At 41.4% G+C, this 25,558-nt stretch overlaps 1 protein-coding gene across 1 annotated transcript in view; it reads left to right on the forward strand.

The window, feature by feature from the left end:
• Positions 1-25,558, forward strand: part of LOC117465553 (collectin-12-like) — a 30,532-nt gene that overhangs the window by 825 nt on the left and 4,149 nt on the right. Inside the window, exons 2-5 of the mRNA XM_034108432.2 lie at positions 743-793; positions 20,725-20,847; positions 24,156-24,242; positions 24,335-25,378. Of these exons, the coding sequence (XP_033964323.1) occupies positions 743-793; positions 20,725-20,847; positions 24,156-24,242; positions 24,335-25,378 (1,305 nt within the window). The remainder of the gene's footprint in view (positions 1-742; positions 794-20,724; positions 20,848-24,155; positions 24,243-24,334; positions 25,379-25,558) is intronic.

Consider the following 25,558-nt stretch of genomic DNA (forward strand, 5'->3'; position numbering starts at 1 on the left):
TACCATTACCGGTGATGTTCTCTGTGCTCTGCTCCAGTCTTCAGTAAAGTGCAGCACAGTGTAATTAGGGTAACTGTCAACAATGCAGAGAAACCGCAGCCTGTGGCTTTTACAGCTCTCTGGACCTCCTATCTCAACACACACACACACACACACACACACACACACACACACACACACACACACACACACACACACACACACACACACACACACACACACACACACACACACACACACACACACACACACACACCCACACACACACACACACACACACACACACACACACACACACACACACACACACACACACACACACACACACACACACACACACACACACACACACACACACACACACACACACACACACAGACTATAGAGGATACCCTACTATCTTCAACCAAACGCCTTGTTGGCTGTCTCCACTCAAACAGAGATCATTGACTGAAGGATTACATGATACATTCTTGGCTATGTGCAGTTGCCCTGTAGTGTCTGTTTTATTTAGTTTGAAATATTGCATTATTTACAATTATTAGATTCATTTAATCAGAGCTATCAATACCCAGTACAAACATTTCCAATCAAACAAACACACTTACAAAAGATGTACACATAAGAAAAGAAAAAAAAGAGTATAGACTAGCTGAGTCATGATATTGTGGGACACAATGTATGTATCCTCAGTAGCGCACATATGACCTACTCATGTTTTGTTTCTGATTATGTCACACAGACGACTTTGCAGACGAGGAGGAAGTACAGTCTTTTGGATACAAGAGGTTCGGTGAGTGAAAAAGTGATTTTTCTTAAAATAAGAACGCAAACTTGAAACACTTTGAACTTTTGATTGTTTTCAGACTAAAATGTTGTCGATAATAGCTACAACTGTTTGGCATTTTTATTTTTCCTGTTGTTTTTCTTAAATTACCTTAGTATTTATAGGCATGTCGGACTAATTTAATGTTCTCGCGGGCACAGAAGATGCATCAGGACAGATAGCAGACTGCCAGAGTTAGCTTTGTTGCTAACAGTTCTGCAGGGTTTGGGTTGAACATAAGTGTGGCTGACAGTCTGTGAGGTCCGGCTCACCGCAGGCCCAACGACCGCTGACAGAGCTCACCAGATCAAGAGGTTCCAGAAAATCTCTTCTCTCTTTCATCCACTTAAACTGAGTCTCTCAAACGCGTTGACTCACACAAACATGTCACGGGACCTCAACAAATGTGGAGTTACTCAAATTGCAGTCAATGTACGGTAAATCTTTCTGTTGTGGTGCAGACGGGGTTCACATGCATTTGGTCTGTGTACAAGTGTAACACATGCACCATGAAAGCCCTGTAGCATAACATTTGGATTCTAAGCCTTTGAAATGTAAAGCCCACATCTGAAGACAACCTTCCAAATAAATGAGAACAAAAACATAATATGGCATGAAACAAACTGGGCTTTTAATATGTTATGCCACTGTCAACTTAAATCCCCAAATAAATATTCTGCATGCCCTCACACATCACTGCCTGCCATTTTGTAATGTATTCACGGTCATATATCTTTACCACATGCTTATGAGCTTGTATTGGCTCAGGGTTGTCTCCCACATCATTCGTTTAAAAAAACGATCCATTTTGTGTCACTGCATGCGAGGGAACTTTAGCTAAGTTTTAGGTTTTATTCTATTTCATGATGCGTTGTGATTAATGTATTCTAAAACGCATTCAGATATAAAAGAAAGCTTTGTATGTTAGCCAAAAAAAATTCAAGCACCACAGTAACTGGTTTACATTAGCTGCCTGGCTTATCGTGAATACAAAGGACGTTTTCCCATTGGACTTGTACACTGGAAGTGACCCAGACAGACCAGAGTGATACAGATAAACAAGGGTCAGTTCACACAAATTACAAACACTTACCTCGAGTGGCATCCGGCCATGCAACCAGTGTTGGTTGTGTTTGTTCAAGTTTGGGGATATCAGTCACTGTTATTTTAACAAATAGTTCATATGACCAATATTTTTGGGGAGATATGTCTTTATGTACATTTGGCAAACTTACCCTTTAAAAATTCTTCAACTCAAATATGATCCATTCTGTCATTTTCTCTTGTTCTTCTTAATGCAAGAAGCTCACAAAGTTTACAATTGATTTCATAAATGCACATTTGTAGATCTTACATGCTGTATTTATGATCGTTAATCACAAATACCTTTTTCAGTCAGTCTGTTTAATTAATCCTCCAGTTGCTGCTGTTGGGTTTTATTTAGGCTTATGTTCGCCATCAAGAACATGCATTCATGCTTTTAGATGAAAAAAAAAAAAACTGGCAGCAAAGGTCAAATGCTGTGTCACACACACACTCAAACACATCATTAGTAATTTCCTTGGAGACGGAGCGTGTGCTCCATCACTGTTCTGCTGGTTGAACACTGATTTGGGATCAGGAGCCTGTGTGTCTCTGTGTTTATGGTGTTGCTGCAGCATGAGTCATTCACACACAATTCGGCGGAGGTCCATGAGAGTGGACATGAGGCAGTGGACTGCAGCACCAGCTGAGAGGAATTCAAACTGTGTTAGAACACAATCTCTTTTATCCCAGTCACCCGAGTAGAAGCATCCTGTTTGTCTTTCTGTGTGAGCGCGTGCTGTTCCCACTCATGGATTACATTAGAGAGCTACAGGCGCCCAGCCAAATCACACTCACTTTTAACTTTATTCAATTGAACTCTTGACATTCGGAAGAGTAGGAAGAGAGCGCTGCTGAACTCTGGATGAGTGTTGTTGGCCCTCTCAGGGGTACGGCAGCTGTTTGGAGGGGCTGGCTCCGAGGGTCCTCCTCCTCACCACTCCAGCGGCTTTGTTGTGCAAACCATCACAAACCCCCATTCTTCCACTAGTAGCACTGTAATCTCAGCGCTCAGGGGGAAACAAGCAGTTATTTCCAGATCCATGTTTTTGCTTTAATTCATTGCTTTCTCCCAGGAGGCTGATAGTGTTTCAAACTCTGAGATGTGTCAAAGCTGTGTCATTACTGAGAACACTCAATCAATCTTGTTAGTTTAAGAAGGGAACAAGGATAAAAACTAAAAAGTGCGTATGATAACCGTAGACTTCCAGTGGACTGGACAATTCCAAATTGTGTGGCGCAAACATGTGCAACTCTGTTGTCCTTAAGCAAGAAGGATGATAAGGATTGTTAGCTTTTAGTTTCCTTTGCTTCAAGGTTTGATTGTTGGCTTCAACTTCTATGAAAATTGTTTGCGAAGATGTTACGCACATTCTTGCATTATAAAGCATCAACACATGTAACAAGCAGCTAGCTTTAGTGTGACAGTGTTGTTGAAATATCTAAGTAAAAATGGCACACACACACACACACACACACACACACACACACACGCACGCACGCACGCACGGACGCACGCGCACACACACACACACACACACACACACACACACACACACACACACCACACACACACACCACACACACACACACACACCACACACACACACACACACACACACACACACACACACACACACACACTTGTTGAGTGAATTCATCTGGTAATCCCATCCCTCTCCCTGCCCAGTTTATCCGGGCTGGAACTGCTTCCACTGTGCTCAAGCTTTAAACATATTTATTTTTCAGTGGGGGTTGACATAAGAAGGCCATCAGAATAAAAATGAAAATCAACCTGATCTTTGGCTGAACTCTTGCAGCCCCTTCAGAGCTGGTATACTCATTGATCATTGGCAGTCAACACTCACCCCTTTGCATGACTCAAACCAGGAGTCCTCCAGTTACAAACAACTTTTTACTAAAGATGTTGAAGCTACAACTGTCACCGGCTCACCAAAGCTGGACAATGTAAGTTCGGAAAACGACCTCTTGTCCAAAAAGCCTGAGTTGTTTTGATGCTTTGGATCACTTAGTACCAATTGATCATTATTCAATTACACAGGCTGATTGTGAAAATGTGTAGACCAAAGTGGAATAACACAACCACAAGCTAATTTGTGTTCACTTTATCTTACTTAATCAGTATTTATTGCGCTCTCTCTCTACGTGCAAATAACTCACAGCTAATTACAAGAAGATCAGGCTTCTGAACTATGAAAATCAGGAAATAACTGCCAGCGATATTGGCGCATGAAATGCTAATGGCAGCCATTGGAAGCATTGTAAGACAGTGGTAGGATTTTCCTAAACAAGATATTTATGTTTTTGATGGACAACAAAAACAAGGTTTTGAGATTCAATACAGGGCAATTGTTTTTTTCTAATAGCATAGCAAAGTTAAGTCTCAATCCTTTGTTTAAGCTAGCATAGCAAGTTAACAAACAAGTCGAAAGGGTCTAACCCAAATTGTATATTAACTTATGTTGTAGCAGTTATAAACATGTCATGTTGGATCATATTGCCTTTCCTAATTTATTGTTCAAGAATAATTTGGCAAAACTAGATTTCCCAAGGGGGTATCCTTTAAACAGATGAATGCAAATCTAATTAGAAATACATAAAACAGATTGAGGCAAAGTCAGTGAGCCAAAAAGTGAGTTGAATGACCCGCTGTGAAATTAAAGTTGCTCTAAACATTACGTATTGATAAAAAGTGCCAGAATATCATCATATATATATATATATATAAATAACAGAAGAAATTACAACAGCTATAGAAAGAAAGAAATACACAATAGGTGTATTTATTGACTTAAAAAAGGCATTTGACACCATAGACCATTACCTATTAATTTCGAAATTACATAGATACGGAGTTCGAGGAGTAGTTCTAGATTGATTAAAAAGTTATTTAGATAACAGACAACAATATGTATAATTTGCTGGTAGTACATCGGAGTGTATGAACATAGAATGTGGTGTCCCGCAGGGCTCTGTTTTAGGGCCTAAACTTTTTATTTTGTACATCAATGACATATGTGAAACGTCAACATTATTGCAATTTGTGTTGTTTGCAGACGACACAAATTTATTTTGTTCAGGAGATGATTTAAACATTTTAGCAAAGTGTATTGGACATGAAATGGTCAAACTTAAAAGATGGTTTGGTGAAAATAAGTTAACCCTAAATTTGAATAAAACGAAGTTTATGGTTTTTGCTAATAGAAAAAAAGATGAAAACATTTCACTGTCCATTGATGGAGTTTTTATTGAAAGGGTTTCTGAATTTCGATTCTTAGGTGTGACGCTGGATGAAAACCTGACATGGAAATCACACATAGCACATGTTAAAACGAAAGTGTCTTGGAATATTTCTGTTCTAAACAAGGCAAAGTATTTGCTAGATTACAAGGCATTGAGGATGTTGTACTGTTCACTCATGTTGCCATTTTTCATTTATTGTATAGAAGTGTGGGGCAACACGTACTGTATATGAGCAACATAAAGCCATTGTCAATATTACAGAAAAGGGCAGTACGAATAATTCATAAAGCTGACTTAAGAGAACACACCAACAGACTGTTTTTCAAGTCAGGACTCTTGAAACTCAAAGACATAGCTGAGCTGCAGACATTATCAGTAATGCACAGGGCAAAAAGCAGAATGTTACCAGCATATTTACAACAGTTGTTTGTTTTTGGATCAGACAAGGAAGACCACAGAAGGAAATTAAATTTTAAGCATTCATATGCAAGGACTACTCTTAAACAAATTTGTATTTCGGTAGTTGGTGTACAATTGTGGAATTCTCAACAAAAGGATCTAAAGAATTGTATTTGTATTTTTCAGTTAAAGAAGTTGTATAAATTAAGAAAGATGGGACTATATGAAGCAGAATGTGAATAAGTCTATGTACTCTGGTCCTTCATGTTTTTGATGTCTTTGATGTGATGTCTCCTCTGTATTTGCGGGTGCCATTGTTATTGTTGTTATTGTTATTATTATCATCATGCGTCGCTTTCCACCTTCTTCTCCAGTAGGACTCAGGTGAGGGTGTTGCACTTTTCTTTTCCTTATACATCTGATGTTTTGGTGTTGTTTTGTTTCTTTCCGTTAACCGTCAAGTGGGAAATAAGTATTTTTTGTGTGTGTTTCTCTTAGTATCCTAAGATACTGTTATGTTTGGCTGTGAACAAAAAAAAAAAAGTATTATTATGAAGGGCAGACCATCTATTTGTATTTATTTAGTTTTTTTAGAAAGGGGCAGGTCACATAAGATTTTATTCTTCTCCCTACTCCTTTTCGCTCAATGGTAGAGTCATGTTTTGTGGCAATTATTGTACATTTGGTTTTGCGTACCATGAGCGGGACAAATACAAATTAAATTAAATTAAATATACACATGTTTCACTATTCAGTGTGTACAGTTGACACCATCTTTCATATAAATTGCATTCACCACCATCCAACACTGGCTCTCATGTGGTATTTCTCCATTTATTTTTACTGGAAGCAGTTGGTGTGCAGGTAGGAGTCAGGGCCAGTCATGAACTAATGGAGGCTTGATTACTCAATGCAGAAGGTCCTCCTGGGATCAGCACTGTTGTCTGGATGGGGGTCTTACTCCCTCCGCTGCAGTGTCTCCTGTTCCCACACATGTGGGTTAGAGGAGGCCGGGCTCTGGAGGTTTGCGGCCGGCGTGGAACCCAGAGTGCACTAATCTATTTCCTGCACTTGTTATGGTTTCTCCAGCGAGGCCCGGAACATTCCTTGAGCTGCGTTGGGGTGCCTGGAACCAGCTGTGTCAGCACAGCCAGGGCTCGGTTCAGTCCGGTGGGTTTCTTTGGCAAAGAGCATCCCCCGGTTTCACAACCACCTTCAGCTGTAGTGATAATGACACTTCGCCTACCACCTCATCCATCATGGTTAACATGGAAACAGACATGGTTTTGTCAGACCCTGACACCGTTAATACATACTGTCATGCGATACTTCACAGTGTGTTTGTAAGAATGTATGTTGAGGATTCTTATTCACTTTGCTGTGGTTTCTTGGCAAATGTTTAAAGAGTTGTGTTGTGGGTTTCTCAAGTTCTGCCTCTTAGTCCTTTCTTAAAGTTGCATGGCAAGTTCTGATCACTCAATACTTTGGTAAAGCATAGCTTGCCATACCACTTTTCTTTGGTCTTTTCAAGTGGGCATGCCTAAACATATTTATTCTATGTGTCTTTTTTGATTAACCCTCCTTCTTAGCTGATGATCATAGTAGAGGAATAAGCAGTCAAAGAGCTACAGAAGACTCTTCCTTCCAGAATTGGTTCAGACCAAAACAGAGCTAAAAATATAGAATTTACTTTTTTACTTTTTGTATTAATCTGATGTATCAAGCCCAACCCGTTCAGAACCAGACACTTGTGACAACATCTCGTTACTCCTCATCTATCAGACTAAGGGAAAAAAATAACAACCCGGCCCAACCTGGAATGGATTGGGTCAAGTTGGACCAGATCCAGTTCAAACAGACAATGGCTCTCGTAGTTGAAGGAGCCGTTGTAGGAGCTCCAGATGCAGAAGTACTTGACCTGAATCTGCAGCGGGTTAAACACCTGTTGTAGAAAGCGTGGATGGCAAAACACTTACTGAAGTCACCTGCTAAAATCAGGCGGACCAGCAATAAACACTGGGTTTGTCATTGACTTTCAAGCAAGTACATTTGCCTTTAACATAATAGGAAATAATGCAAGAAAAATACATTTCAGGTGATTTCAAGGCCAACAATGTGTTTTAAAACTGTTCTTTAAACAAACCAGTTTTATTCTTTATATATGTTTTCCACGTGTCATGACTCTTTAACACCTGTTCCTGATTATGTATGGTTTACTACCCCACACCTACTGTTCGGTGAGTGTCAGTAAACACAATGGTGTGCTATTAGTTGGTTGGGCTCTGATGATGATGATCCTGCATCAAAATGTCTTCTGATTTCTCATCTTCTCTGCACATGGAAGATTTTCTCATTACATTTCATCCCATCCGGTGTCATGTACAGAAACATCTCGATTGTTTTTGATCCTAAGAATTATTTCAAGTCCTGTTGACCGGACACTTCACCCATTTTTGATGGTTTTGGAATCATTCTTCATACCAAGAAGGTACTTTAAAATCTGTGCAGAGCCCCAACACCTGCAAGCGCTATGGAGAAAAATAGAGAACGAAAGTGTTGACATGAGGAGAAAGAAGTGAATTAAGTGTGTGTGAGTGAGAGAAAGAAAAATGTAAGCAGACAAATTACATTTCCCAAGGAGACACCAAGAAACATTGAAGGACGGGATTAAAATAATAAAGTCAGATGTCAGCCACTGGCTTATAGAAACCACCTCCATGTCTCAGTTTCACATATCAGACTTAAGGTTTATTTACTTTGTGCCGGGAGAGGAGAGTTCACCCTGAGATTTTAGAGCGGGCTGTTAAAACTCAAGCCTCTAGGTGTAAACACAAAGATGATGTACAGACCAGGGATGAGGGATTCTTCGTATCTGGCTTTGGGAGAATCTCGCACCAGTGGACAGGCGGGACGGGAGATAACACCAAGATGCTGAATGAGCTGGAGGAGATGGGGGCTCCCGGCGAGGGGATATTTTATCCCAGGAGATTTAAAGGGGAGTGAGAAGGAAGTGGGAGAAGGTGGAGGAGACGCAGCCGGTTATAGGGGAACAGCAGGAAGTTGATAGATGGGTTCGGAGGCTCATGAGGAGCTTTTGTGAGGAGATAAGAGCGTGTGTGTGATGGTAGTAGTTAAAGAAAAGGGGAGAGAGTTGTAACGGTACACGATCCAGCTGGAACTGTTTATCTAAAGCACAAACGTACACACCTTTATGACACAAGAGCAACTGCTCTTACATGGCCCACACAATTAGTACATCGTTAGTTTTGAGTGTGAGTAATGATGAAAACTGCCGCAGTGGGTTTTAGTCATTACTCACGCTCTCCTTTTGGACGCAGTGTTATCTCTGTTATAATTCAACCCTTTCAACCTGGAATGCCACACAACTGTCCGTATGTGAAGAACGGCCGCCAAAAGGGGAAATGGCAGGCGATCACAGCGATTTTATGAACACATCATTTTTCTTCTAGTTTAATAGTACAGCCTAGGATAATAGAAGTAGCGGAGGAAAGTACATTTCACACATGCTGTCCTCAAGCATAGGGTATGGAAATGGAGGTTTATGAATTCTGTTTTCATTTTCACAAATGTACATAATGAAATTTAGATTCTGCATTTCCTATCTTAGTATTACGTGCCATTATATCATGTTTGGGGAACTTTTAACCGAAGATCCTCTGGTTCCCAAACCAAGTTCCAACTAATTGAACTACTGTTGCCCTATCTGCATAGATCACAATATGTGTTACTGTATACAACTTATACACAAAACACAAACATCAAACCGATCAATGTAGCAGTAGACTAGAAAACCGTATGACCCGCTGGGTAAAATGTACATTTTTATTAAAAGAGATGGCCGGAAGAGAAGATTAAACAATGTCAGTTCACTACCAACAGGGCTGTTTGCCCTTAAAGGTAAAGCGGTGACAATATTCATAATATAGCATACACTTAAACTGATATTAATATTGTTATGGGGGCTTAAAAACGTTTTGCTGCTGCCCTGCATTACATTGTTTAGTCACTGGATAAGAACCTCATACAACCCACAATTATCTGATGGCACGTTTCAAACCGGGACATCAGGTAGAGAAACTACAGAACAATACCTATTGTAACATCAGTCAGTTCCGAGGCGTCCTGTAAACTGTTCCCACCCCTCTCTTTTCCACTCTTTCTGTTTTGCCTTCATTAGCAAAATAAAACAGCAGTAAAATGACTCCAGGCAGATATGCAGAGCAGGCGTCGACCCGTGATGTTTTTGCCAGGAATACACATGTGCTGGTAGTTAGCTGCTATTTCCAATCTGGCCTGTGATCATCCAAGTGTCAATGACTTGTCTGACTCACCTTTGAGAGTGAGGGAAAGCAGCAAGGTCCCTCTCCGCTCACACAATAATAACCCCGGTGTCCTTGACGCGACCCACATGCAGATGTCAGGGGAGAGTTTCTGCAGTTCAGTAAGTAACCTATTTAGGTGTCTTTAAGGGGGTGTTTAGACAAGGGGCTCTGAGTCATTGATTTAATAATTGAATAAAAGAATAGCAGAGAAGGCGCTCCAAAACACCTGTGTTCTTTTAAAGCCTCCAGTGAAAAGTATTGCGTTCACATTTGGCTAGCTGCAGTTCTTTGTTCTGCGGGGAACATTCTTTTACATTAGAGACTACATTTGTATTCCCTTCAGTGTGTGTGTGTGTGTGTGTGTGTGTGTGTGTGTGTGTGTGTGTGTGTGTGTGTGTGTGTGTGTGTGTGTGTGTGTGTGTGTGTGTGTGTGTGTGTGTTACAATAACCCAACATTACGCTCTTGTAATACAAACTGATCACTTTTGCGAGTCTCCCGTGTCCACCAACGATGAAAGTTCTCCAACACCTCCGGCCGCAGAACACACAGGCACACTTTAACAATGACTTTGGGGATTCTAATTCCTCCTCTTTTTAGTATAAGTAATAAAACCTCCTAAATCTGTTATTCCCAGTCCAAAATGTTAATGAAAGGGGGGGGAAATGACTGTGAGCGTTGCCAAGATCAACCTACAGCTTCCTGGTTTGCAAAAAAAAAGAGTTGAAGCAGAGAGGAACAGCGAGGAACTGCTCCAGAACTCTGTCGGATACATAATGACTATCATATTTTCCATGTGTGGTTAGGGCTGCAGACAGAGGGAATTCACTCAATCCATTCTGGCACCTTCCATAGCATGATGCTTGTTGTGCATGCATATGGTTAATTAATCAATTGAAAATAATAAGATGGCTATTTTTCTCACATAACTCTGCAGAGTTTGTGTTTAACGTCTGTATTCAGTGACTCCATACAGTACAGTGTGTTCAGTGTTTCAAAGTTGCCATATATGGCACTGCAGTTTACAGTAAGAGCAATTTACCCCCCACAAAAGTAGGGGTCTGAAGATATAACTGATAAGGAAAATACTGAGTGGACAAACTGTTTCTTTGACAATTCACACTACCATATATGTGTAATGTACATTTCCCCAGGCTCCACTGTGGTTTACTTAATAGAAAAAAAGTTTTGTCCCCTTTTACGTGTTCAAAAAAAGTTCCTTTTTTATTGTATTAAACATGTAATGGGAGCATGGGTCACATGTGATATTGTAATATACATTTTTTAAGTTATAAGGATCTCACACAATGCTTTTCTTCTCACTTTAATAGAATTGCGCTTGTAAGTATTTGGGTTGTATACATTTGATATGTATAAACTGCCTTCAGTAGATTATTGAGACCGCCTTTTAACAACCCTAAATATTGAATGTCCTGAGTGATGTGAATATATACAGACATACTGAAGTTGTATATAATGTATCTTATTTTCTTACCAATTATGGTGGTTTGCATGAAAACCTACATTCTTTATGGACACATTTCCCCATCTTTGCATAGCACACATTGCTAAAACTCTTGATTACAAATACTTTGTGGTAATCAGATCTTGCTGTTTGGAGTAATAAAGTAATTGTTTGATCCCTGTGCAGATTCTTCCCTAATTCAGACAGGAGTTTCCCCCCTGGCACTTCGTCTAGATTCCCCTAAACAAACAGTTATGCAGAGTAATTTAAACCCATTGTCTGGTGTTGATTACTGCTTTCAGTAAGCGGTGTGATTCACAACCCAGATGTCAGACGGTTCCTCCTGATGCTTCGTCTTGACTCTGAGGTAGAAGAGCGTGCCACCCTCATGTCTGGAGTGTGTGTGTCCGACCAGATTTTGGCAAACAGAAAAACGTCCTCTTCTTCCTGACCAGTGGCAGGATAGGAGGCTTTGTTGTCATTCAGACTGAAAGACCACACCCCCGCATCCCACCGCAGACGTGCAGGCCCACCCAGAAGCAACTCCAACACCCATGATGCTGCATAACAGACGGCAACTCCATTGTTAGCCACCTCAGAGATCATCTTCAGACCTGTTTTCATATTCTTAGTTTCTGAGTCTGGAGAAAATGTGTATTATGTTGACATTCTGAAGTTTCCACTTTCTGAGCAAAGCATACTTCATAAAAAAAAACAATAAATATTGTGAAAAGATAGTGTTCAGTAGAGTAAAACAGAGTACAATCTTCTGAAATTGCATATATGTTCACCCAATCTGTCGTTGGGTCCATTCTAAGCCCCTTTGAGAAAAGTCTAACCACCTAACAACACATGAACCACAGATACATTCCTATTTTTCAGCTCTCCATATCTTCACAAAGCCTCCTATTACATTCAACTCTGAAAATCACAGAGCGGCTTTCTCCACAATAACCATAATGTTATACCGACATCACCCACAGTAACACCAGAGCAAACCGCCGTGTCTGATAGAAACAGGTCAAGAAACACATCTCCTAGAACGCACACGGTGCTCTGTTGAAGTCCTGTCCATGTGGCGGTGTCAGCGATGGATGTGGCCAACATGGTAATGAGTTTGGCTGATGGGGGCATGGCCTGTTAAAAAGAACTTGCCCATTGTGATTTTCCATAACTGATTTACTGTCAAGTATCCCAAAGATCTGCACAGCTCTTTAAAGCCTTCCTGGTTTTATCTGGCATCCTCTCAGCAGCACTGGAACTGTAGTTTAGTGCACTTACGTTTCAGACACTGTTTTAGTAGGACATAAAGTGTGACAGTAGACTGTTACAACAGCTGAAAAATGAACTGCCATTGGCCACTTTCTCTGCTGAATATTTTTATTTATTTTATTTCTGGTTTTCTCCGACCGGCGACATTTAGCTGTTTGTTTTTCTTTGAAGTACTTGCCAGTTCTTCCTCGGAACTGGGGGTCTTTGTAGTGGTTTTCACATTTTGACAGGCGCCTGAAGCAGCCAGCAGGAGATCCGGACATCCATCAGGTTTCAGAGACAGAAACGCACTTAGAGATTCTTGCAGCTGAGAGTCTACTGGTATTGAGAATGCTGACTGAAAGAAAGCAACAGATTCTCAGATTTTCTTGTGGTGCGATGTTATCTGAAAGGGAACACGATTATCCAAATCCTGTATGGTAACATTGTAAGGTGCTGCACTTTGTGATGATTTCTTTTTTTTCAATGGCAGCTGACTGAGGACAAACAGACGGTTTTCCATTGGAAGTCTTTTGTTTTTCTTGTCCTGCGCTCCCGCACTCTCACTTAGAACTCACTTCTTCTTTTTTTTAGCTGATGGTGTTGTCTTTCCTTCAAAGTTGAGCGTAGGCAGGCTATCAAATTCTGGATGTTAATGTGATGGTCATTAACTAGAGGGCCACACACACACTCAGACAAAAAGAAACACACACACACTTACTAGAGAGCTACAACGTTTTTGGGTTCTTCTGATCCGATGTTTTGCTTGTAACTAAAACCCAAGTCACTCTGTTGGGCCCCAAATCCCTTAGCTGAGTAAGACCATTCCCGCACCCCACTCCACTGTTGATGTAGTTTTCTGGAAAGACGACCTGTTTGTGTAACTGCAGCGAGCGCTGAGTCTTTGCAGAGCCGTGCGGGGCCTCCAGGCTCGTGGGGGGGGGGGGGGGGGGGATGCAGGGGGGGAGGATGCTGCCACGGCCTGTGTGCCTGTCTGAAAACCATTTTGGAAGTATTTGTTTGTCTACCTTTACTATCAGTTGGTAGGATGAGGCTGTTTGGTCCGTGTCCTTAAAGAGTCGCATGGTTATTTTTTTACTCAGGTTTGATTAATCCTGAACTTTAATATTAAAGCTGCACTAATCAATGTTTTAGTTTTATCCTCACATCAAAGTAGAACCAATACGTTGTAGTGTCTTTCAGCTAGTTGTTTTGATTTTAAGCGAGTTAGAACATGCATGAAAAAGACAATCTCCTGTTGTTTTCCTACATGTGTGAAGGGGAACATTTGGAAAATGTCGGTACCAGATTCTCTGTACTCTGCCAACAAAGCTAAAACTTTATACTGGGAGGTATACTGTATGGAAATGGTGCTTAATTAACACGCTAATGTTACCCTGTGTCTATTGCTTGTCTAAATAAGCCCCTGTTACACATTCAGCGTTATAACTTTATAAGGTGATAATGCCAGGGTTTCACCCTTTACCACCTTATAAAGCAGTTACTGAGAAGGTGCCAACAAATTAATGCAGGTTTCAACATACACAGAGATGTTCAGTGTCTTTTTACATTGTACACTAAGTGTACACGCTGATGTGTGTTTATCCACTTAGTAAGCCAAAATACAACCAAATGTTCAACTTTTTTCCTCTTTCCTTTGTGTAATGGAACCTCATAAACCTGTCACTGAATCAAAGCAGATCGGACGGATGAATTAGATTTTTGGGTAGAAAAAAAGCTCTGTTTTACTCTCCCACTGCGAGGCGGCAGACAGCTGTAGCCAGGAAGAGCTGCGGGAAGCTGCAATATTGATTGCATCATCATTTGATAATGCCTTTTGTTGGATGTGCTCAGTCGGACATATCCTTTTTTTCTCTCCTTCCCATTGTGACCTGGCCCATGTCACTCAATTAAATTAAATTCAAAACCTTTATTTATCCAAGTAAAATCCCATTGAGATCAATGATCTCTTTTTCAAGGGAGACCTGCAGCAGTAGGTTCCACAAGAAGACATACAAACATAAACAACAGAACAACAAAAGGACATCATACAGCAAAATGTACAGGGATTACAATTTACATATTTAACCACATGTACAGGTACCAACAGCATCTGATTTTGTAGCATCCAACCGAGCTTTCTGATCCTGAGAGGTTCTTGGCTCATGATGTGAAAGGGGGTTACTGGATTAAACAGTTCGTCATAACTTTAAACCATATTGCTTTCCCTCTATATCTTCTCACATTGATCCTTCTTCACTCCCCCTCTTATTTCCTCACTGCTATGAGCATCATGCCCCCCTATCTCCTATGATGGAGGCGTATGGTTTCCATCACATGTAATAAAAGAGATGGAGCCTGAATCAGGCCACACATGGAGCTGGGATGGTGTCAGTTTCCTGCAAGGGCCCCAGAGCCATCCCTTGAACTCAGAACCCTTCGGCCCTAATTTTGTACTTCCTCTCATTGCGTCATTGGCAGGTACGGCCTCCAAGTGAGCGCAGTGGGCATTCTGTAGAACCACGTTTATTCTCCAAGCTGTTAAACAGTCAGCTATTAGGCGAGGTTACCATAAAGCCAGGACCTCCGCTGCGAGGGACTAAGTATGACTAAAAGAGCTGTTATTAATGTTTTTTTAATATTACATTTCCTTTGCCGTCAAGCTTTCTTCTTTTTGGCTACAAAGTTGAACACAGCAAGATAAAATGGCATTGAGAAATTACAGATGCAGATTTGACCAAGACACAGGTTCAGGGACAATAGGTACACCATGGAGGCAAGGAGTTTGAGAAGAGCCAAAGGGGGGCTAATTATTCAAAATGATGTCTTAATGTCACTGATTTATGTCCAAAAACACACACACACACACACACACACACACACACACACACACACACACACACACACACACACACACACACACACACACACACACACACACACACACACACACACACACACACACACACACACACACACACACACACACACACACACACACACACACGTGTGCACAGCGTCGCAGCACATGAGTCAGTGCAGGCCACCTCACCATGCCATTGAGAAAGCTGAGCGCTGTACAGTATGACTCATTCATTGAGCCATCATCTCCCTCCTGACTGTAAAACATCTTGGCTGAGATTACAGTGTTTCAGAGATCTTGTAAAACTCAAACTTATTTCTGTCGAGTAATGAAACACAGATGGCATGAGAGATGACTGTTTTTTGAGAAAACAAGTGAAAACAACAGATTTCGACATTCAGTGCAAATAAAAACGTCAGTCTGCTATCCTGAAAATGAATTATCTGCATTAAGTATTGGATTTCAGCAACTTTACTTGTATGTCATTATAGCCTATTTTAAAATAATCTGGGGACATGTTTTTGTTTCCAGACGACAAAGTTGCATATGTGAAAGATTGAGATGGTTGGACAAAATGTAGACTTTCCAACTTTACCCATTGTGTCATATCAGAAAACGGACTTACTTTAAAACGTAGTTGATGTCCCGTCAATAGCGGTGTCATATCAAAAGGTGCTTGTTTCATTTAGAAGGGCATGGAGATATTTTGTTGTCTGATTTGTTGTGTTTGAAAGTTACCTCTTCTTCTTTATGTTCAAACAAAACATTTACTTAGTTGTAACAGAGTATTATCCCGTTCTGATATAGTTTGACTTATGGCTCAGAAAGGACTTCTACCATTGCGTGTCTGTAACTCGTCTCTTTGTCTTAAGTGCCAGTTATAGTTCAGTGATTGCCCTCTTGGAGTAATCTGCACCCTGCTTCCTGGAAAGGGTTTGAGTGTGTGTTCAATGAGGCAATAATCCAAATCACAGTTTGTGTGACCTCAGCTCACAGCTTTGTGTTTTCATCCGTTACTATAGCGTCCCTTCTGCTATTTACAGTAAATAAACATTGTAGTTTAATGACCAGGGCCCACGCACCAGCCCTGACTGGCTGTGGGAATCATTTGGAACTCTGGGGCATATTATGTTGAGAAGAACAAGATGATTTTGGTAATTCGTTGTTTTAGGAAATAAGGTTGGCGAAAGACGGAGGATTGGAGACACTTAATTATGACTAAAGTGAACCCTGTCCGGTTTTATTTCAACAGAGGTTTTGCAGGAACAATGGGTGACTTTATCCAGGCAAAACAAACAATGATGAGGGAATCAATTTGGATTAGAAAACATAGTTATTTTGGTAAGGCTCATTGTCTTTTCAGCATCAATTTAGTTTTGCTATGAGCAGTAAAAGTGTTGTTGTCAGCTTGTGGTCAGAGCATCCTGGACCATGGCTGCTTTTGTGGTTGTGGTCGGTCAGATTTGACGGTGAGTGACTGCGCAGGCGGAGGGGAAAGATGACGAATCAGAGTCAGTCTTAACGACGAGCAGACAGACTAGAGGAAACCAAGCCTCTGATGTTAAACTGTGAACAGGGAGGTCAGTGTTTACTTAAGTTGTTCCACAATCTGCTTCGCATTCTCTTCTTCCTCATTTTGAATGTTTAACAAAAAGCATGTCACACTGGATGTTTCTTTTTGAACCTCTCCACATCGTGACTCTAAATGTAGCCAAACGTTATGCTCTACAAACCTCAAGATGTGTGCATCTGGGCCCCGTTAGTGTGACAGATATTTGAGAATGTGTGAACAGCTTTCGTCTTGACTGTCTCCAATCCATCTGGCCATTTCTCATGTCAACAGCAAGTCAGGGAATGTGGAGAGGTGCCATAACCATAAGGTCTCTTATGTGCCATATAGACTATCACTTATGTAATGCATCATTTATTGGGTTCCTTTTTTTAAATGCAAACTGTGATAAATCTAGCTTTTTCTTACAAAAGTTGAAAGTAGAAAAAGTAACAATATAATTGACATCCATGTAAGCATGGTTTTAGTAATTTGCAGGTTATAGGACACCAAATAAAAACTGAGTTACAATAGTAACACGAGTCTTATAGTGATGTCACTATGTTACAGAGGTATACAAAGGAGTCCCTTTAACATCTGGATGTCTTTTTTCCCTGTTGGTATTTGGTAGAATCTACCATAATTAAGGCATAATTTGACTTTTGTTACTGGCATTAAATGGTTGGTCTGATTCATACTCTGATTCTAATTTTCTTTGTTCATTCCACTTTAACTGTATTAATTTAGACCAAGCTACTGTAGTAGGGCTGTACTGATTGCGTAATATATCAGCAGAAATTAGCTTTTTTCCTGATATATCATGTTGGTATAATGTTTTTCTAGATAGTTTGTTCATGTTACCTTTTAGGTTTTTAGAAAAGTTCTACTAACAGATATATATTTATTGTATTTACTCCCAACTATCAATATTAATAATGTCTTATTGGGCTCCTCGTATAGTTCCTAGTAAAGCCACTTACAGTATATTAACTTACTCAAAATAAACCTGTCAATAGAGTAAATGAATGGCAAACGGCATCTCGAAGGGAAGGGAACAAGCCCTTGAGTCTTAACTTATGCGCATGACATATGTAGGGACATCACAAGAAACAGGAAACAAATAAAAACCCCGCCAATTTGAGCCGAGAGCTTAACTCAGCAGTCCTGTCCAGCATCTGTCTCTACTCCTTTTTTTTCGTACTCATCCAGGAAGTGCCCCACTGGGAAATGAACAGCACGCCGGTCACAACCCCTGATAAAGCCTTAGACAGCCCACTGGTGTGTGGACTCTCAGGGGTTGAAGAGACTACAGCTGCTCCATCTGAAGTCTGTGTGCTCACGGAGGAGCTGTGAAACTGAACTCTGTCCTTTTGTTGTTGTGTTGTCGGCCACGGTTTTTGTGTTTTGCCAGGTGTCCTCCATATTTGACAGCCAGCACAAAATCCTCCACTTATCCACTGAGCATCTGAAGATCATCAGTCAACGTGCACCGAAATGGAAAATCCTTTTGGCCTGTGTAATAGTTGATTCCCTTACAAAGTGTTGTGGTATCATTTCAGCGCGGCAGATTTGTAAACACTGTCAGCCTGTTTGGATTGGAATTGCAAATTTGGGGCAGCAGCGCTTTGATTACTGTGAACTGATGAACCGACCATACACTCGCAATATTGTGGAAGCATGCGAGAGCTGACACTTCAAACATGTCAGCACTTATGAATGATTCAGACATGCAATCATTTATCGTGGCTGTATTCCCAGAGTGCACTTCTCTGCTTACAGTTAAACCGGTGGCGAGGGAAGACTTTGGTAACTCCTCATACACAGCTGTGTTAGCAGCTTTGTGCTTAGTAACTGGCTCCACACGCAGAGCTGAAGCTGCAGTTTTCAAGGATAACGTTGATGCACTATAAGGCTCTTTACACATAGAGCATCAGCTTGTTTTAGGGCTCTAATGGCTGAGGTCACTCTCAGGTGTGTGTTGCAATAAGTAAAAACCAACAAACCACCACAGATATTTTCTTCCCATGACTCTACAGTTTTTGTCGTCTTCTTGCTTATCATCATGATTTATTTTTTGCCCCACATCATTTTAGCTTTGGACATTTCTTTTAGCAAGGAATCACTTATCAACTATAAGTGATTCAGTTTATGCAAAGATGTCATGTACTAAGATTGATTTCCACATTTTTCAGTCCAGCATGAAGCAAAACGTAAAGACTGTTACTTGGCCAGAGAGGCGGTGGTTTCACATGTGTTGGCAAAGAGTTTAAACTGTAGATTACATTTCAACATCTTTGTCTATGCTTATTCGAAGCTTTGAATCAATTTGATTGCAGTTCACTGAATTATCTTGGACCTATCTAAACTATAATGTGATTATATGTCAGTGTTTTGTTTGTGGGCTTTCACCGGATTGATGAGTTTTTAAGATGTAAACTAAAATCAATACATATTTGATTTTGAAAAACCTATTCTTTATACCAAGTCCTTAGACTATTTATTTTTTAAGAAACACTCTGGTGGACAAACAATGTAGAACGGACACAGTTTTTTGGCAGGCGTATAAACTATTGTATCTGCGGTAATCAAATGTCTACGTAAGTTCTACGGTAATAAAATTCAAACCATTTTTAACTCAGTTAAATCTAGCTTTTTACCGTTATTTGGAAGTTCTCTCAGGTTGGCAGAGCTTTCTTGAGACTTCCCTTCCAGCTGAATTTGGTGTTCAACTGAGTACTTACACCGGGTGATCATTAACAATCCCCACTCATAATATTGAGTCAAGTTGTTAACTTTGGCATCTAAACTCCCAATAGAGGCCCTGACCATTCAGTCAGCGCTGGACTTTTTGAATGATTACCTCATGTATTAAACTAGATGTCTAGTGAAATCTTTGGCACTGAATGGTCCTGACTCTTAACAGGTTGATGAAAAATGGGCATGTGACTCACGGATGGTGATAGTTATGTATTGAACCCTTTGTGCTGCCAGTTTGAATTAAAGCCATTCCTTCATATTGCAAATGTAAAGTCAGTTTCATTCCAGGTACTTGAAAAACAGAATGCCCCCCCCCCCAAACCTTTCCACACACACTTCCTGAATTGAAAATGAAACACAGCTGTGTTCCCGTCAGCGCTGTGGATCTCGCCACTCATCTGTCATGAAAATATCCTCGGAAAGAAGTACTCCACAAGTGTCCCCGCTAGCTAAGGCCTTTTTAGTTTTACTCCAAAATCCACTAACGCTGCCTTAAGAAGATATATATATATATATATATATATATATATATATATATATAATATATATGAAGAGGCAGCGTTTGACGTTAAAAGTACAAAAAGTACATTAAACATCGTTTCTTCAGTCTGATTCTTTGTGCACACAAGAGAACTGAAACAGAGGAAGTTTTTCGAGTGGAGCCTGAGTTCAGGAAAATAAGCTTGTCGCGGAGTGTAAACAAATCAGTGGGGGGGATTGTTTTTATGTCCCCTGCCCCTTCATCACCCGGGCCCTAAGGAAACTGCCGGACTCTTTAATGTAGACTCCAGGACTGTTTGTCCAGATGTGGGACTCCTGGATCTGGACAGTCCTCAGCTAACACCAAATTCTACCCACATGTCCTTTTAAGACCTTTCTGTTCAGGAACAATGTATAATATGATGATGTCTTCTTTTTGTATTCAGGGATCCAGGAGGGCACCCAGTGCACCAAGTGTAAGAATGATTGGGCGCTGAAGACCTCCATAGCTCTGCTCTATGTGCTGTGTACCCTCCTCACCATCGCTGTGGCTGTGCTTGGATATAAAGGTAAGAAGGCCCCATACACTCTGTCACTGTGACCTGCTGGGTACAATTACAGAATGAGTTTTCTAAACATCACTTCAATGATGCATTTTGTTTTATAAAATAATTTGCTTACAGTGTGCTGAGAGAGCGGGCCCAAACATATTATTGTTTGGTTTGTCTTTCTTTCTGGTTCTGCCAAAAGAATAAAAGCATTACTGAGTGTGTAATGACTGACACTGAGAGCTTGTGTGTGTTTGTGTGTGAAAGAAAGAGTTCTTCAATCATGGGACCAAGCATTACATGAATGTTCTTTCGCAATGTTCCTTCATTATTATATCATTATTTCATGGCAATCGATTAGTAATGGAAAATATGAGGAGAAGACCGCAACACCTATAAGAAAGAATCCAGAAGTAAAATAAATATAATGCCTTTTGTTAGATACACTTATTGGCATTCTCTATATGTCTGTTATACATATCTACAACCAGCAGCTGGCTAGCTTAGTTTAGGAATCAGCTCTGTCTTAAGGTTACATAATCCACTATCAGTGCCGTTCAAAACCCCTTACCTCTGTACAAAGTCAGGCTAGCCGTTTCCCCCCATTTAAGTCTTTTCGCTAAACTAAGCTAACTATCTACTGGGAATGGCTTCCTATTTAGTCTACAGTTAGCTTTTAAAAAAAAAAATTCAGGTCGATAAACGGTCCCGCCGTCTTTTCTGAGAATTGAACTCTGAATGCTATAATTGTGCTAAACACTCCAATATGCGACTGCTTTTATCCCCTACTTATTTTCAGGATGTGAAAGTTAACATGTTCAGGGGTTATCTGAGGGTTTTAACTGCATCAACAATGATGTCCCCTTACTCTCTGAGCTCAGTCGGTCCTTCTTGTTCCATGGTGCATGTTTTCATGCAGGCCTAATTGATCCCATATGAGCAGTGAGTGAACTCAGTGCAACTCCAGCAGAACCCACTGAAATTGGGTTTTTACTGGCACTGAAGCCCCGCTCTGTCAAGGGAACCACAGCTCAGGCTAAACACCCTCCCAGCTCCAGATGGTAATGCTGTGAGACCCTGAGGACTCTATGCACTTAACATCTGTGCCTCTCTCTGTCCTCCATCACTGACCCACACCAACATCCTCAATGTGACTCTTTTGTTTTGATGCAATTTAACCTTAAAGGTTTGGCAGGGATTCAGTGACCCCTGTCCTCTCTCCTGCGGCGTGGTCTCTTGATTGACACGACCAAAAGCAGTGTGAGGTCATTCACTGAGTCTGGACTCTAGAGGATTCAAGTCCCATTCATTTCCCTCTAAGACAGTAAGAAAATAGACTGGAGGAGGACATGACCTGGCATTTTACCTCCCTCCCTGCATAAATGTGCTTTTATTCTGGAACACCAACTGGTTTTTAAATATAAACTCAATTTTCCTACTTCAGCATTACTTGGTTAGCTTGGGGTGTAGCTGAGTCAGTTTTGGGCTCTCCTCTACTTTTGCTACTTTTACCTTAATACTTTAACATGTCACAATAAAACACTTGAATGGTTTTTATATGTTATTTCCTGTATGTAGTCCCATTAGATTCACGCTCTTTTAAGGTCGCCTATGTACGTTTTGACTTCACCTCCAGGCTAGCTGCTGTGACACTTTTTCAATGTAATCCCTCATTGAATATCTCTCTAATCCGTCTTTCTGGACAAATGCAACGTGTCCCTAGGGTTAACCCATATACTAAGACAAATATACTACAGTACCGGCTTTTTTATTACCTTTTATTCAGCAGCTACAATCACCACAAGTAGCGTCTTTATAGCATGACAGGCAATATCAATAAAATAAAAGTCGACACTCCTCAGCTGCTGTCCTTAAATATTTAATTGATTAATTAAGAGTGACCATTACAATCATTTTAACTATTTCTGACTTTAAATGTATAAGGAAGCTGACTTTTACAAGGCTACCCGGACAGTTTTAAGACCTCTTGGGTTTCTTTCAAAATATTGCTTTCCTCTGAAGCCCTCTTGCAGTTATAACTTATTTGCAAGTGTATTTTATGGTTAATTTTGTCATAGTATGATGAAACAATGTGCCATACTGTAGGTGTAGTGTATGGTTCTGTCTGTGGAAGTGCATTCAAAAGTGTCTAGAGAGAGCCAAAAGACTGTTTGCTAGCTTTAAGACTGGAAAAGGGGGGAAACTGCTAGCCTGGGTCTCTGCAAAGGTAACAAAATATGTCTACCATCACCGCAAGACCAGTATTGTTTTTTAACTGATTTGACTTTCACCTAAACAAACGTTATTGACATGTGCTTGTTGGAGGACTTTGTTACCTTTTAACCAGGCTAGCAGCTTTCAGTCTTTTTGCTAAGCTAAGCTAGCTGGAGTTAGCTTCATGCTTAGCTGACAAACATGAGTGATATTAATATTTTAATCTGACTCGGCAAGAAAACACATAAACATACATGTATTCCACAATATGTGAAACTTAGTGCTTAAGGTTCAACATACATGGGATATGATGACTTACAGTTATACCATGAGATTAAAGACATTATTACTGCTTATCGGGCCATGGACAAAATTATCAACCTGTGTCCTTATTTAGAGGGATGGATGGATTTGAACATGTTGTGATCTGAAAGCCCCATGAACTGTTGTCTGGGGACGGGGGTGCTGCTTCCCAATGGAGGAGCCCATGCCGTCCCCAGTTAAAGGATGTGTCCCCCTGGCCAGGCTGGTGGTAGAATTGGGCTTATTCCCCGGAATCCCAGACACATTCCAGAGGAAATGAACGCTGGTGTCGCCTGTGGGGGCGTGAAGAGCCTCTCTGCCACAGCGTCTGTCTCCTCTGGGCTGTCTTTGATCCGCCTGTTTACTGAAGACCCCCACTAGGCCACTTCCTGTCCCCTAGGGCCCTCGCCAGTGTCTCCCCATGCAACCTCCAGCTTCAGAGTCTGTCATTGACCACCCACTCCATCTTTGCTGAATGAATGTTTCCTTTTCCCTCCTCCTGTCTCTTTCACAGTGCCTATACCTTTTCTGTCGATCACCCGAAATACAATGAACTCCATATTCCCCTTTTACTACGTCTGCCCACCTCCTGTCACACTCTAAATCTGGCCTAACCCATGAGATTACATTAATCGAGTGCAGCGTTATTGCATGCCTACAAGACATCTCTCAGTATCTTTCAGTGGTTTCCTCTCTGATCCCTTTTATATAGGATGTCTGTGGTTGCGGGCATTTCTTGTCTGCTAATAAAGATGGAGCCTGTGATGAGTCTGACACTAACCTTTGTCCTACCTGTTCTGTTTTCCTTCCAGTGGTGCAAAGAGTTGACACTGTGTCCGAAGGTATCGCTAACTATGGAGGAAAGATAATTGCTGTCGAGACTGATTTGAAAAAGCTAGGTAAGTTCCATGTATCTGTGGTTAAGCTGCAGTAAAAGAGAAGTGAGAAGCTGAATAGTCTTTGTAACTTTGGCACTCATCTCCCTCGTCAGATGATCAAGCAGGGGCGAAGTCGGAGAATACCACCACAGAGATCCAGGCTTTCAAGAACAACATCTGGTCTCTCCAGAGGCAGCTGTCTGCGGTGGAAGAACGCATCCACAGCGATCAAGTTAAGCTGAGTCAGCTGCAGAACATTGGCTCAGACATCCAAAACAGCCAGGGCTCCATTCAGGGATCGCTGGATAGCAACACAGCCACCTTGCACTCTGTAAATGGCACGCTGCAGTCTCACGGCGGCGCCATTGGAGGCCTGCAGGACGACACCACGCGACTTCAGAGAGAACTCCTGCAGCAGGTGAAACTTCAGGACCAGGCCCTGCTCAGCATCAGCGGTCTCAACTTCACCCAGGCCCAGCAGAGAGACCTCATCGCTGTACTGCAACGCTCAGTGGAAGACACTACCCAGGCCATACAGAAAATGCGTAATGACTTTCAGAGCCTGGAGCAAACGGCCAGACAGACGCGTTCGGACACTGTGTGGCTCCGTGGTAAGGTGGAAAACCTCCAGGTCATGGCCAGCAACACCTCAACTCTTGCAAAAGCCAACAACGACAGCCTGGAGGAGGTGGGATCACAACTGGCTTCGGTGGCCAACCAGATCCAGAACACCAGCAGCCTGGCTGATGCCCACGACCAGACCCTCAGGGAGGTGTTGGACCGGCAGAGGGACTTCAGTAACTTTACATCCACCAAGTTTGACCGGCTGGAAGTGCGGCTGGATGAGTCCGAGCAGAGTATGGACCGTGTGACCGGCAACATCAGCTTCACCACGCAGCTCCTGGGCGCCATCAACCTCAACCTGAACGACCTGCGCACTTGTTCCGAGACCGTCGGCCGCCACTCTGACTTCTTGGTGAACCTCAACAACAGCGTGACGGACGTGAGGACAGAGGCGTCCAGTCTGAGGTCTCAGCAGGAAGAGCTGGGAGCGCGTATGGACAAGGAGGTCACCAACCTCTCTATTGTCATGGAGGAGATGAAGCTGGTTGACAACAAGCACTCACAGCTAATAACCAACTTCACAATTTTAAAGGGTAAGGAAGGTGTTGTATTAATTAAATAGTTATTTTGAAAGTCAAAGAACTTGATATTTTGGGAGCTTATTCGCATTCTTGCAAGGAATTTGATGAGGAAAATCAAATTCACTCTAATGTTTTACAACACAAATAAAGCTACAGGCATCAGCTGGTTATCTTAGATTATAGCAATCACTG

This window comes from Pseudochaenichthys georgianus, chromosome 20, assembly GCF_902827115.2.
Source record: "Pseudochaenichthys georgianus chromosome 20, fPseGeo1.2, whole genome shotgun sequence".
Lineage (NCBI taxonomy): Eukaryota > Metazoa > Chordata > Actinopteri > Perciformes > Channichthyidae > Pseudochaenichthys > Pseudochaenichthys georgianus.